Source organism: Macrobrachium rosenbergii, chromosome 10, assembly GCF_040412425.1.
Source record: "Macrobrachium rosenbergii isolate ZJJX-2024 chromosome 10, ASM4041242v1, whole genome shotgun sequence".
Classification (NCBI taxonomy): Eukaryota; Metazoa; Arthropoda; class Malacostraca; order Decapoda; family Palaemonidae; genus Macrobrachium; species Macrobrachium rosenbergii.
In genome coordinates this window covers 23,928,417-23,941,552 of record NC_089750.1, presented here as the reverse complement: position 1 = coordinate 23,941,552, position 13,136 = coordinate 23,928,417, and the positions used below count along the sequence as shown (strand labels likewise).

The following is a 13,136-nucleotide window of genomic DNA, read 5'->3' as shown; positions in this document are numbered from 1 at the left end:
GAATGACTTCGTCATTAAACTGTTTTCCAGTAGTTGTCATCATTTCCAACTTGATTGCTCTCATGTCGCTAACTCTTACTTACACCCCTACCCTTATTTTTAAACCTCCGTTTTGCTTTGAAGTTTCTTGAGTTTGTTTCACATCGTACTATATACAGTATTTTCTTTAAAATGCCTTATTCGACTAACCAAGAGTTCCTCCCATTCAAGTCATTTTAATAATTTGTTACCGAATTTTGTTGTAAGATGACTACCAACTATTTTGTAATGCATTGGTAGCAACCCATACGTGATCATGAAAAGAATCTCTCGGTTAATTTTCGTATGGAAGATAAAAGTTTTATAGGCCATTTTGGACACTTGGCGACGACCAAGAAAGGTTGTCTACATTTTGAGAACTTTTTTTATTCAACTGCCACGACAAGGCTCTTACATTTTCATTCTTAATAATCTCTTGAGTATTCATACATATTTCCTATGGAAGGTCTTTCCAGAGATGACATATTGATGGATCGTTAAATTTAGTACGGACACAGAACTTTCTTGAGAGTATTTTTCTTGATAGGACCAGTTACTTGTATCCCAGAATGCACAGGCTCTTTGGCACGGTTAATTTATTTAGGTTGCTACTGACGTTTGTCTTGTGAGTGAACCGTGTAATTGCTTGTCGTAAGCCTATAGGGTGAGTGACACAGACGACTTAGAGTATAGCAGATCATTGCGTACCACGATATTACAATCAGCTCATGTAGTGATAAGTTTTTTATATAGCTTTCAATTTAATTACATCTAATTAGTGAGAGAGAGAGAGAGAGAGAGAGAGAGAGAGAGAGAGAGAGAGAGAGAGAGAGAGAGAGAGAGGGGGGAGGGGGTGCCTGATGGCTGTTGAACGCAACTGGTAATTTACCGAAAAAAACATCGACGACACTATACCAGACTGTGATTTGTGACAGAACTTATGTAAACCCAAGTTTCGTCACAGGTTGCCAGTATTCTTTTGTTTTGACATCACCTGCATGCAACTGCCAACGTATAATGCATTGCAATTGCTGCAAAGATTCTCGCCTTCATCTTGGGGGTATTCCCCCGTAATCTCAATGCTCAACCAGTGTCCTAGTATTAGAATAGTCTTAAATACATTTGGTCTTTTGTGCTGGTTGAAGGTGCGCCATTGATTAAACACTAATGGTAGGAAAGAGCGTTGGTATTTTCCAGTGATAACCGAAAAGCGATTCAAGATTAATTCTTTATAGTCAGTCATTTTAAATTTACTTTTAACATAATTGTCGCATAAATTACGTGGACCACAGTCACACTCTGTTTCCAGACCCTCAGTGAGCCACATGGATGTCTTGCATAATATGAGGAAGCCTTAAAAGATGCAAATTACCACAGCGAAGGGGTTATTGCTAACTGATGACATGAGTTGCTGGTGGTACTGTAAGAAATCTTGGATTTTGCGCCAACTTTTTGAATATTTCAGTTCTCGAGTTAACACACTGACTGAAAGTTCGGATCTCATGTGGTGGTGGGAACCTTTCGATGAAAGTCGTTTGTTTAGGAGTGTTCAAACAAAGTATTATCTCTTTTGTGATGGTTCTCTGTTTATTGTAACAGAGGAAATTGTTTGTCAAAAATGATGAGTTTTGGGGCTTAGAAATATTTTCTTACAATTTTACATCTTGTGTGGTATATCTTCCAAAACTCATGGAAATGTTTGCTTGTACGCCTGCCTATATTTCATGTGAATCATTGCTGAACTCCCCGAAGTCATCATATCTGAAATGTTCTTGCTAAATCTGATTCAGTGTTGGCATGACAACAAATTATGGCTCTGAGCTTGATGGTTGCTAATATCATATAAACTTGCTCAAAATACATCGCCAAAATAATGTTTAAATTTCTCGGTACGGTAATGTAGTTAACTCTTACAGAGATCCGTAGAATTTCTATTTCGTAGGGTGGTAAGTAGCACGGGCGTATGTTTCTGAAAATGGTAATGTAGCAGAGTCATAGAAATCAAGATTTTATCCTCAGTCGTCGAGTATATTGTACAAGAAGCGCTGTGTTAAGTCAGCAAAGACTGATTATTTTCCAGTTTTCTCTTGTTGCAACACTGGGAGTCAGTCAGGATAATAGTTTATGTAAGCAGTTTTCTGTCTGTTGGTGGTCTTTATCACGTACATTGTATTGGCATCAAAGTTTGACCTTTTCCCCAGTACCTCTTCTCCGTTGTTCAGTTTCATGCCCAAAGGCGTCCTGTCTAAGATGGATGAGGATGTTTCGTCACTTTTAAAGATGCTAGATCCCCGTGGCCCGGTTGAGCATTTCACCGTGTTTGATTGTGTTCATACAACATTCGAAGATGTTTTATTTATTAATATGCCTGTGCTGTGCTTGTCACCTATGATCGCTCCCGTTCAAGATCACGGGAATTCAGAATGCGAGCTGGATGTTCTATATCCTGATTTGTGTCTGTGTGAGAGAGAGAGAGAGGGGGGGGGGTTGGGAGGTGGGGTGGCGCCGCAGGCTGTTAGTGGCACAACGTTACTTTTTTGTATATCCGTTGTAGAGTTTGTCAAGGTTAATTATTTGTCAAACAGTTATTGTCCAGTTTTATATAAGGAAAAGTTGAGGTACAACACGTGAGCATAGAAGTTGAAAGTAAAAAAAAAATGTTACCTCAAATACTGTTCTAAAGTTTTGAGAAGTAATCAGACATCTTTTTTTTGTACTATGAATCATTATTATTGTATTTGTGGCAACTTGGGCCAAGGAAAATCCTCAACATTTGACTCAGCTGGACTGACAACTTTTTGTAGGAGTCTTATTCAACGAGTAGATCTGGTCAGCTTCCTCACTGCTGGTTCAAACTAGTTTCTCTCTCTCTCTCTCTCTCTCTCTCTCTCTCTCTCTCTCTCTCTCTCTCTTTATATATATATATATATATATATATATATATATATATATATGTATGTATATATATATATATATGTATGTATATGTATATGTATATATATATATATATATATATATATATATATATATATATATATATATATATATATACACAGTATGTATAACGCGTTTCCTAAGTTATCAGAATTTGGTGATCCTTTATTCTTTCCAGGTTTGTGTGATTGTCAGTTTCATCGTCACTAATACTTGAATTATACGGAGAGACTTACGTCCAGAGCAATATATACAAAAAGAAAATTTAACTTAGGTTCAAAGCAATATATACTGAAGGAAAATTTAACTTACTTGGTGTTGCTTTCTGAGTTCATTTAATTGTAGGTTTTTTTGCGGGGAGGGCGGTTGAACAGCCATTCATCCATTGTTCGTTCTAACCGACAATAATTTCATGGAGGGAGAAACCGTATTCATTTTTAGTCATTTGCTATTTTGTTAATATGCCAAAAAATAGGAGGAAAAAGGGGCGGGGGTTGTTTTTCAGGATCTTGAAAAGTTTATTTATATTTAAAATTTACTTTTAAAGATTTTCGCATCCCGTTTCATGGGTTTGAGTGAGTCATCTCTTAGGTATTAATGGCGTCAACGTGAGACTGCTCTCGTTTTTCACAGGATGGACTGTCTCGGTGGAAAGGGTTTCATCTGCTCGAGGCACGACAGAGAACTGGCTGCTCTAGGGTGGTAGAGATATTGATGGGAATGTCGTCATCGCTTCCGTTCGGATGATTTTAGGATAAATTTTCCAGGACCCACTAAGCTGAAATTTCCGGTAACTTGGATGGGTCCGTTTGTTACCTGGAACGAGGAACAAGGGTTGAGGGTTTTTAAAATTTCTATAAGGAAAGAAATTTCTCTCTCTCTCTCTCTCTCTCTCTCTCTCTCTCTCTCTCTCTCTCTCTCTCTCTCTCTCTCGTGTGTGTATAATAAATATATACATATATTTATTATACAAATAATATATATAAACCACATTGACTTCCTAACTTATCAATATCCTTACCCTTCTTGGATACACTTGTTACTTCAAAGCCTAAGATTCAAATGAATTTCTGATGCCTGTGGCAGGAGTGGAACCTGCGGCCGGGCATATCAGAATGACATATATATATATATATATATATATGTGTGTGTATATATATTTATATATATTATATACATTTCTGACTCACATCAGGATCGAACCCAGGTCTTTCAATTGAAAGGCAAGGGCGCTGCCCACTAGGCCTTACAAGTCATAAACCTGAGGAAGTTGGAACCTGAGGGCAACTGCATACCAGCGTGTTTTCCCAACTTCCTGACTCAACAATTACAGCTTTTCATTTGAATTATCCCTTCTGAGTGAATAAGATAGAAATAGTCAACACAGTCACGTGTGGAACAGAAATAAATTTCTGACTCGTATCAGGATCGAACCCAGGTCTGAACCTGAGGGCAATTGCACCCAAGGAATTGCCTGGGCAAGTTAACTGCTTGCATACCAGCGTGTTTTCCCCAACTTCCCGATTCAGCGATGACCCAGTTGACAGCATTTCATTCGAATTATCCCTTCTGAGTGAATAAGATAGAAATAATTAACACACAATCACTTGTGGAACAGAAATAAATTTCTGACTCACATCAGGATCGAACCCAGGTCTTTCAACTTCTTTTCTGACTTGAATGGCCTAGTGGGCAGCGCCCTTGCCTTTCAGTTGAAAGACCTGGGTTCGATCCTGATGTGAGTCAGAAATTTATTTCTGCTCCACAAGTGATTGTGTGTTGATTATTTCTATCTTTTCACTCAGAAGGGATAATTCGAATGAAATGCTGTCAATTGGGTCATTGTTGAGTCGGGTAGTTGGGGAAAACACGCTGGTATGCAAGCAGTTAGCTTACCCAGGTAATTCCGTGGGTGCAGTTACTGTATATACATAGTATATACAGTTACTGTATATACATAGTATAATATGTCGAATTAAGATACACTTACTATAGTGTAGCTACGAAAGGTTGAGACTGTCCTTTAATTAGCAACGTTGGCATGTTTCCTATTTTGCCGAAAGAGGTATTTAATCCTAATCCCAAAAAAGGTACACGTTCAGGATTGTCCTCCAGGATAAGGTTAATCCTGAGAATGGACATATTCGAGCATACTGTTCTGCTGTTAGTCTTTACGTACAAGTGACTTCGTTTTTAATTAATGTATGTATGTGTACACATGCATATATATTATAAATATATATATGTATGTATGCATATGCATATATAATACCTTTAATTAAATTTTGTGTTAAGCAGTATGAAAAGTATACATTTTCGGTCCAAGTGTAATGTTGTGATCCTCGTGCTTTGCTTTTGTTCTGACGAATGGTGGAAGGTGATGAACAATCTCCATTTTACTGTGACCGGGAGTCACTTCATTCAATCATACATACACGTGGAAATGGCAGCGCAGCTAAAAAGAAATGTCAGATCTACGACATTATGACCTTTTCCTCATAAGTTTGAACGGGATTAAAAAATATATGGCAGAAGTGCTAATCATTTCGAGTCTCAACATTTCGTAGCCAGACTATAGAGTTGGAGCAGACCCATCCATTCCATCATATCCAGACATATCCAGGCACTTAATTCTACAGGTTATTGTGGTTATTACAAATACATACAAATCTTGTGAAGAAGTGACCAGTAGGCTCTAGACTGTATATATAATTCAGCCTAAAAAGTAATAAAACGATGGTCAAGGTGCGTATGTTCCAGCTCCAGTAAGCGATGCTGAATTCGACAGATATACGTCCAGTGTGTATATGTATGTATGAGCGGGAATAGACTTCATACCCCTTCTTGGTCAAGTGGTTAACATAATTATTCTGATACCTTCGGTGCGGGTTCGAATCCTGCCACTGGCATCAGAATTCCTTCATTTGGTTCTTTTGGATTTTAATCTCTGTAGTGACAAGCGTATCCAAAAAGTGTGAAGAAATCACGAAGTTATGAGATCATAGTCTTTAATACTTAGCGGTGAATGGCCTAAAGTACTCCAGTGCTTGGCTTGACAGCATAAGGTTTTCTATGAAATGAAGTGAAAATTATTGTATATTACAGATGTATATATATGTATATATATATATATATATGTGTGTGTGTGTGTGTGTGTGTGTGTGTGTGTGTGTGTGTGTGTGTGTGTGTGGTAAAAAGGACCAACCAGTATATTCTATAATTTTATTTTTCTTTTATGACCGTGTTTTGAATGCTTCAGTAATTTGGTAAGACCATTTTCTTTTGTTTATAATGACCCAATAATATATTTTTACTGTCCTTCATTTATGAAAGAGCCTTGTTCTTCACTTATATATTTTGTCGCTTTGCACCCCAAAATACACGAAAGTACTAGGAACTCTTGTCGTTAACTTTAAACAGTCCCTGTCTTTAGCTGATAATAAAATTGCGTACATATGTGATATTTAAGCGTGCGCGCATGCACACACAAACATACACAACATACATGCATAGATATATACATGGCTGATGATTATCGATATTTCCATTGTTGTTAGTGGATGATATTTACATGCCATGAACACCAGAGAGTGGTTTGGTAAATTGATATTGAAGTGAATGACGACAGACAAAATAGATGCTGAGAGTCATGTGAGCTTCTTGATCAAACAGCGTTCATTAAGAGGGTTTGTGTTGGATAGTCCTTTCTTTCAATGCAGTACATACGTAGATTTCAGAAGCTACAGTTGTTGTGACTGGGATATTGCTTCACTGGTCATCTCATTTTTCCATTCCCAAATACAAGAACTGTTATAGATATTACGGTAGGTTGTTGTTGTTGTTTTTTTAGCACATTTGGGGACAAAACTATATTGATTTTGAAGTTGCATTATGCACCACTAGAAACAGACCAAAAATTTTTGAAGTTCAATTGATAAAGTCGATCATACATGCAGCATCCTCCAAAACTAGAAGAAAATTGTGACACCTTATAGGAAAACAATGGTATACAAAAATTCCCTTCTAAATGGAGGAACTCATAACACAAGAAGACGATACTCCTCTTTACAAGGTATTTTTTAGTCAAGAAAGGGATTATTGAATGTTTCATTGTTCTCTCTTCACCTAAACTTCTATCTCTGCCTTTCTTATTTAGGAGATGATTACAGGTGTATTTATTCCTATTGCCTCAGAGTTTATATCACCACTTGTTTTGCTACAGATGATCAGTTTTCCTATCAATATTGATGAACTCCTTGAAAAGTGACATTGTATCATCGGTAATTTTCCTTGGGTGTCTGGTTTGTGTTATTGTTAATACATTCATCGGAAAGCTAGTTCTGGTTAGGGAGTGACTAGCTAAAACCGGTTGTACCTCAACTTCGTTGGAGATTATTTATCCAGGCCATCGTCTGCTGGTTGAGTAGTCTTAATCAGAATATTCTACTGTTTGCGATACTGTTGTTGTGTTTACTAGTTATTAGACAGCTATCCTTTCAAGTTGCATTATCACACTTTTGAATTGAGACCGTTGAAGATAGATTTGACTACAATTCGAATTGTAACAATTATCCTTTAGTGCATGTGGCTTGCCAATTTGGAAATAATTCTGTTTGTTAATAAATAAGTTTCGTTAACAGTATAACATGAATGGAAGGTTCGTAAAGGAATGAAAGAGGAATAATACTTCCTCTGGATAAAGGTAAAGGTGATGGAGGTGAGTGTAAGATTTATAGGATCTTAACATTTGTTGTTTGGTTGAATTTTGACTGAGATAATATGATAGGTAACCGAACGATTGATAGGGATAGAGTGGTGTAGGTTTAAACATGGTGTTTATAGAACAATGAAGTGAGAAACATGGAAGGAAAAGGGAAACTATTTACGGTTTATGTATGTGACTGAAATTTTAAGTCATATAACGATAAAAGGCGATGAGGGGGTGTTGAGGCCGTATGGTAAAGAATGAAACTTGTTTAAAGCTTTCAAGTGTTTACGATGGAAGTGAAGCATGTGTTTTGTATATGCAGATGTGAAAGTAACGGTTAAGTAAATGTACAGTAAATAATGGGACGGAAGGGTATGTTGTCTTCTTGTCTGTTGAATATCTTAATGGATGAAAGGGATGAAATATGTTTGGTGGAAGAAAGGAAGCAGTTGATTCTTATAGGTATTTGGGAGTAAATATAGAGATGATGCTAGGATAAGTTTAGAAAAGACAAGAAATAGGTGTGTTAGAATAGGTAACAATTTTGGGCAGTTGGGCTGAACTGTTTGCCTCTTATATGTGGCATAAGAAGAAGTGGGAGAAATGTGGTTAAATTTAGTTGTGAAGAACGAGTTGTTGGTTGAAAGAATGGATTAACAAGTTTTGAGATTAGTCCCAAGAAGACCTAGAAAGCGCTTTATAGCGTGAAAAAGGTATTGGAAAGGAATGGCCTTTATGGCCATGAAGTGTTAGTGCATGCAAGCTAGAGGTGAGTAATGCAAAGTATTTATTTAATATAATATATATATAACAATATATATATATATATATATATATATATATATATATATATATATATATATATATATATATATATATAATTAATAGGAATGCAAGAAGATTAGGCATTATCTCTTTATTTGTACCAACTTTTCGGGAATCCATTCCCTACAATAGGGCTACATACACAAAAAATTCAATAAAATCAGGAATTTGCGAAAAAAAAAAAAATGACGCAGGGAGCTGATATGACTAATAATGGCAGCCTTCCTCGCTTATAGATTTGGAATGGATCAGTAAATTGTTTAGTCAATGGAGTATTAGGCAGAACTGCAAAACCAAGAATTTACTGATTTATCAGCTCTATGATTGTCTGTGTGCAGAAACCTAGGTATTTAATAATTCTTAACATTTGTCAGTGCTGGTGTTACTTTCGACTCTTAAGAGTTGCTAGAAAACTAGCCATTATTCGTATTAACCTCTAAGTTTAGATTTAGATGGTACCGTGTTTGCGCCATGTGTGTTAATCCTACAAATCTTCATATCAACCTTGCTGTTCTGCTCGAATATCTACATCCTCATGTGATATTAGTAGAGAACCTTACCAGTACCTTTAGTTCTTGTGCCCCTCGAAATGGTTTTTGTTACTCATGTAGAAGAGCATATCCACCACATACTTATTAGGTGATACTTGGATTCATTGGCTAGTACCCGAAGCCCCTTATTTCCTTTGCTGCAGTAAAATTGGACCATTTTTCTGGAAGGGATGTTGACACACGGAAGTTTGAGTGGGCTGTACTGCTACTTCAAAGCATCAAGCACCATTGCATCTGCTCTTCTGGCAATTTGTAGATATTTTTTTACCTCTTTGATATATTTTGTTTTATTAGACTTCGCAGCATTTTGGTTTTTGTCACAAATGGGCAGTTTGTTTTGTGGGAATTTGCTTAGCATTTTTGTTATAATCCATTAAATTGTTACCCAAGTTTAATAATAATAATAATAATAATAATAATAATAATAATAATAATAATAATAATAATAATAATAATAATAATAATATTAAATAATAATGTGTAGATGATTATACTACAGTTATCACCTTAGTGCCCCAGTAGATATAATACAGTTAATATATATGTGTGATTAACTTTTACGGTCAAAGGGTGAAACCAGGCATGTCTATTCATAACTTTTGATTTAATTTTTAATTGATTGTGCTGATATTGATGAAAGTACCCGTTTAGAAATTAAGAGGAAACGAGTTGATTCTTTTTCGTTTCTTTCAGGTTCAGTCCAATGGATGGCTTCTTCCTAGCTGTGTTTCTAGCTGTTTGCATTCTTGTAGCAGTGGTGCTGCGCTGTCTCTGCTATCGGTGTTGTATGCAGTCATGTTCAGAAAAATTCAGACGTTCCAATGAAGAGGATATCTTGCCCAGTCATTCCACTGCCACCATCACCCCTGCTGGTTGCAACAGCCGCAGGTGCCAAGCACAGCCGCGTCGGCAGCAACAGCAAGACCGTAGTCCTCAGATGATGCAAAACTCCCGACCTGTTATTCCCCAAGCAGGGACAGTATTTACCATCTACACTTTCCCTCAACAGGATGCCTCGCCGGAGCTCGGGAGACCCAGTCGGGGCATAGAGGTTTCAAAATATTCTACCATTCCAGCGGACTCGCCTCCCAAATATGAAGATCTTTTTCCATCAAGTCCTAAAGAAATGTCGACCTCCATCGAGTTGGAGGTTATTTCTGAGCAACCTTTTCTTGAGGAGGAAGAGCCACCTGCACGAGATTTAGTGATCGATCAAGCTCATCCTTCGTCAGCTTCGTTTTCTAGCACAAGTCAAGCATTGCCCGCGCCAGTTCCAACAAATGCCACCGTAGTATCAAATACTAATTCTTCTCTCGGCGCGTCCCATTCACAGACTTCTGTACCGAAGGAGGCTCCTCCATTGTACGATGTAATCTACCCACAAAAATGAGTGAAAAAAAATTGTGATTTTATGTTGGCATAAAAATGGGCATTTTCGTTCCACTTATTCCTATGTGGAAGTCAGTTCAGTACTCCACAATTAATGCCAATATTTGGAAAATCTCAATATCCAGAGGGAACTGCAATGACAAGTTGTTTAACGATGAATGCAGCAGCTTTCTGTGCTCGAGTTTCACATCCGCATTTGACTTCAGAATGTGGTAACCCAGAGTGACAGACTTTCCCTTATGAATTCTCTTGATGGTTTTAGATACTTTTGCCATATTGCGATAGCTGTAGGCTCGAGTATACCTATTAATGCTCTTAATGAAGAAACGTGTTACCAAGTAAACATAGTAATTTAGTAGGTTCTATTTGACGACATGCAAAGTGCCTCTAGGTTTCGGTGTAATTATATTTTATATAAAGTTTATAAGAGACGCCTGAAAACGTCTCTTAATTTTTGGAAGTAATGGATTAGAGGTAAATATTAAAAGCGATTACATTTCACATTAAATTGACTGTGATAGGTCTCTCCATATTTCTTATATAGAATAAGGAAAGTTTTGATGGTCACTGAATTATTCGAGTTTTTACTTGTAAGTCTTTTTGGTAAATATTTTGCTACTATTTACTTCACTGTGCAAAAATGTTGGTGGTCACTTTGAATTATTCGAGTTTTTACTTTACTTTACTGTGCAAAAATAATTTCCTGTAATTTCTAATATAGAGCTATTGGTATTTCGACAGTGATTCCTCTCCCACATTGACGTGCTTGCATGCTCGCAATAGTGTAATATGTATGTATTATGTGCATTCACAGGCTTCTGTGAATTTGACAGCCGGAACAGATAGGTATTTTGTATTGAAAAAAGAAAAATCAATTTTTAATATGTCCATTCTCCTTTATGTATTTTCACTAATGTCCCAAGGAAGTTAATTGTGACGTAGTAGCTGCCTGATGTAAATCTGCAGACCAAAAGCAATCGTTAAACTAACTAGTCCATATGTATTGAAAAATTATGATCCTGTAAAACCTATTCTAGAAAATACCTCAGGCTGTTTTAACTTATTTATTTTACTGATACTTTGAGGCTTGTCTTATAAATTAGTTTGCGTCTTATGTCGTATCATTTGATGACACTAATTATTTTTTATCAAAAAAGAAAAAGTTTAGGGATTTTTAAACAACCGCAGATGACGTCAGAGCCAAGTCACGTAAGTTTAGCATTTCCTAAGTTAAGAAATTATTATTGATATTCGAACAGTTACGTTTCTTTGTACCTTAATTTATACTATGAATGTTATACTTATAATTTTTGAGCGAATGAAGGTGGAATTGTTCCTTGAAGTATACTTTATCAGGATATTTGAATTACAATAAACAATGAAGTAACATGTTGAATACCATAGATAATTTTTGTACTAATTTAGTAATGAAATATTGATGTGTACAGTACGTACAAATCTTTGGTGCTGTGAAAATGTATATTAATCTCAACGATGTAAATAAATGTATATAAGAATGTAATCAGGTGTTTTGTTTTTCCTTTTGATGTATCTCCTAGTTTAACCCAATTTCATTCGGTAAAAGTGAACTGTCGATGAGCTTGTCACTTTGGAAGCTCTACTTCCTTGTCGGAAGGTCTTCGGTTGTGTGTACCTTGAGACAGTGTGTGTAGAAAATATGGAAAAAGTAGTGTTCAGCTGGCGAATAATATTTTCGAATGGCTACAACGAATAAGCTACAAGTATCTGATTTTTATAATTTGTTGTTGTACATAATGTAAACATTTTCATTTAAAACTTCAGTACGATAACTTACCGGTAACCTAAACATTTTTGTCATATCAGTAAGGTTCGTAGCCTTTACAGCTGTAGGTAATGCTGATGTCATAGTGAATTATGTATTCCTTCAAGTACAAGTAATGATATTTTCCCTGTACGTGTGTTCTATGATTAATCTCGAACTGAATCAAAGAAATAAGGTATAAAGAACTTTCAAGTAGAGCGAATTATATGCTGCTATTTATAGTGTCTGTCATTTAAAAATGGGAAAAAGCACGTGAAAACGAAGTCATTTTCGAAGATAACGTCATTTAACTTAAAACGTACTGTAGATGTATCTCGTTGAGTCACGGCTATACCACGATAAGAACGCAGTTTCTCGTCTTCACCTTGGAAACCCCATCAGAACGCAGTTTCTCGTCTTCACCTTGTAAACCCCATTTCGGCAGCGACAGAAGTTTAATGTTACTGCACTTCGAATTGATTTTATTTAGCTCGCTCTCTCGAACATCTTGAAGGATACCTTCCTGTACTTTATCCGCAGACGCATCTTAGCAGGAACACAACTACTTGTACTAAAATTTGATAACGTAGGCATGACCTTAGCCTCACATTTCCTGAAGGATACCTTATATAGTTGCATACATGTAGATAACTTGCCCATTGCGTTTAACTGATTTCTTAAACACTGTAAGGGTTGCTTTCAATGCACTTCACGTGTAAGGACGGGATTGAATGACATACTGGCTGGGTGTTGACTGGTGTATTGGTGGTTCCTTACTGAATGAATGTACTGTTGTTGTTGTTGTTTAAGATTAAGCCAGCCTTGTGCTGGCACGGGCTCTTGCTCCTTGAGCAGCCCGTAAAATGAATGTACGAGTCTTCGAAGATGTTATAGGTCTGTGCGAGCCGCAAAGTAGCGTCTACACACA

General features: G+C 36.6%; 1 protein-coding gene across 4 annotated transcripts in view; it reads left to right on the top strand.

Moving 5' to 3' along the window:
• Window positions 1-11,947, top strand: part of LOC136842562 (uncharacterized) — a 48,419-nt gene extending 36,472 nt beyond the window's left edge. For all 4 annotated transcript variants that reach the window (XM_067110023.1, XM_067110022.1, XM_067110024.1 and 1 more), the window contains one exon: window positions 9,730-11,947. In XM_067110023.1, the coding sequence (XP_066966124.1) occupies window positions 9,730-10,426 (697 nt within the window). In that variant the 3' untranslated portion in view covers window positions 10,427-11,947. The remainder of the gene's footprint in view (window positions 1-9,729) is intronic.
• The last annotated feature ends 1,189 nt before the right edge of the window (window positions 11,948-13,136 follow it).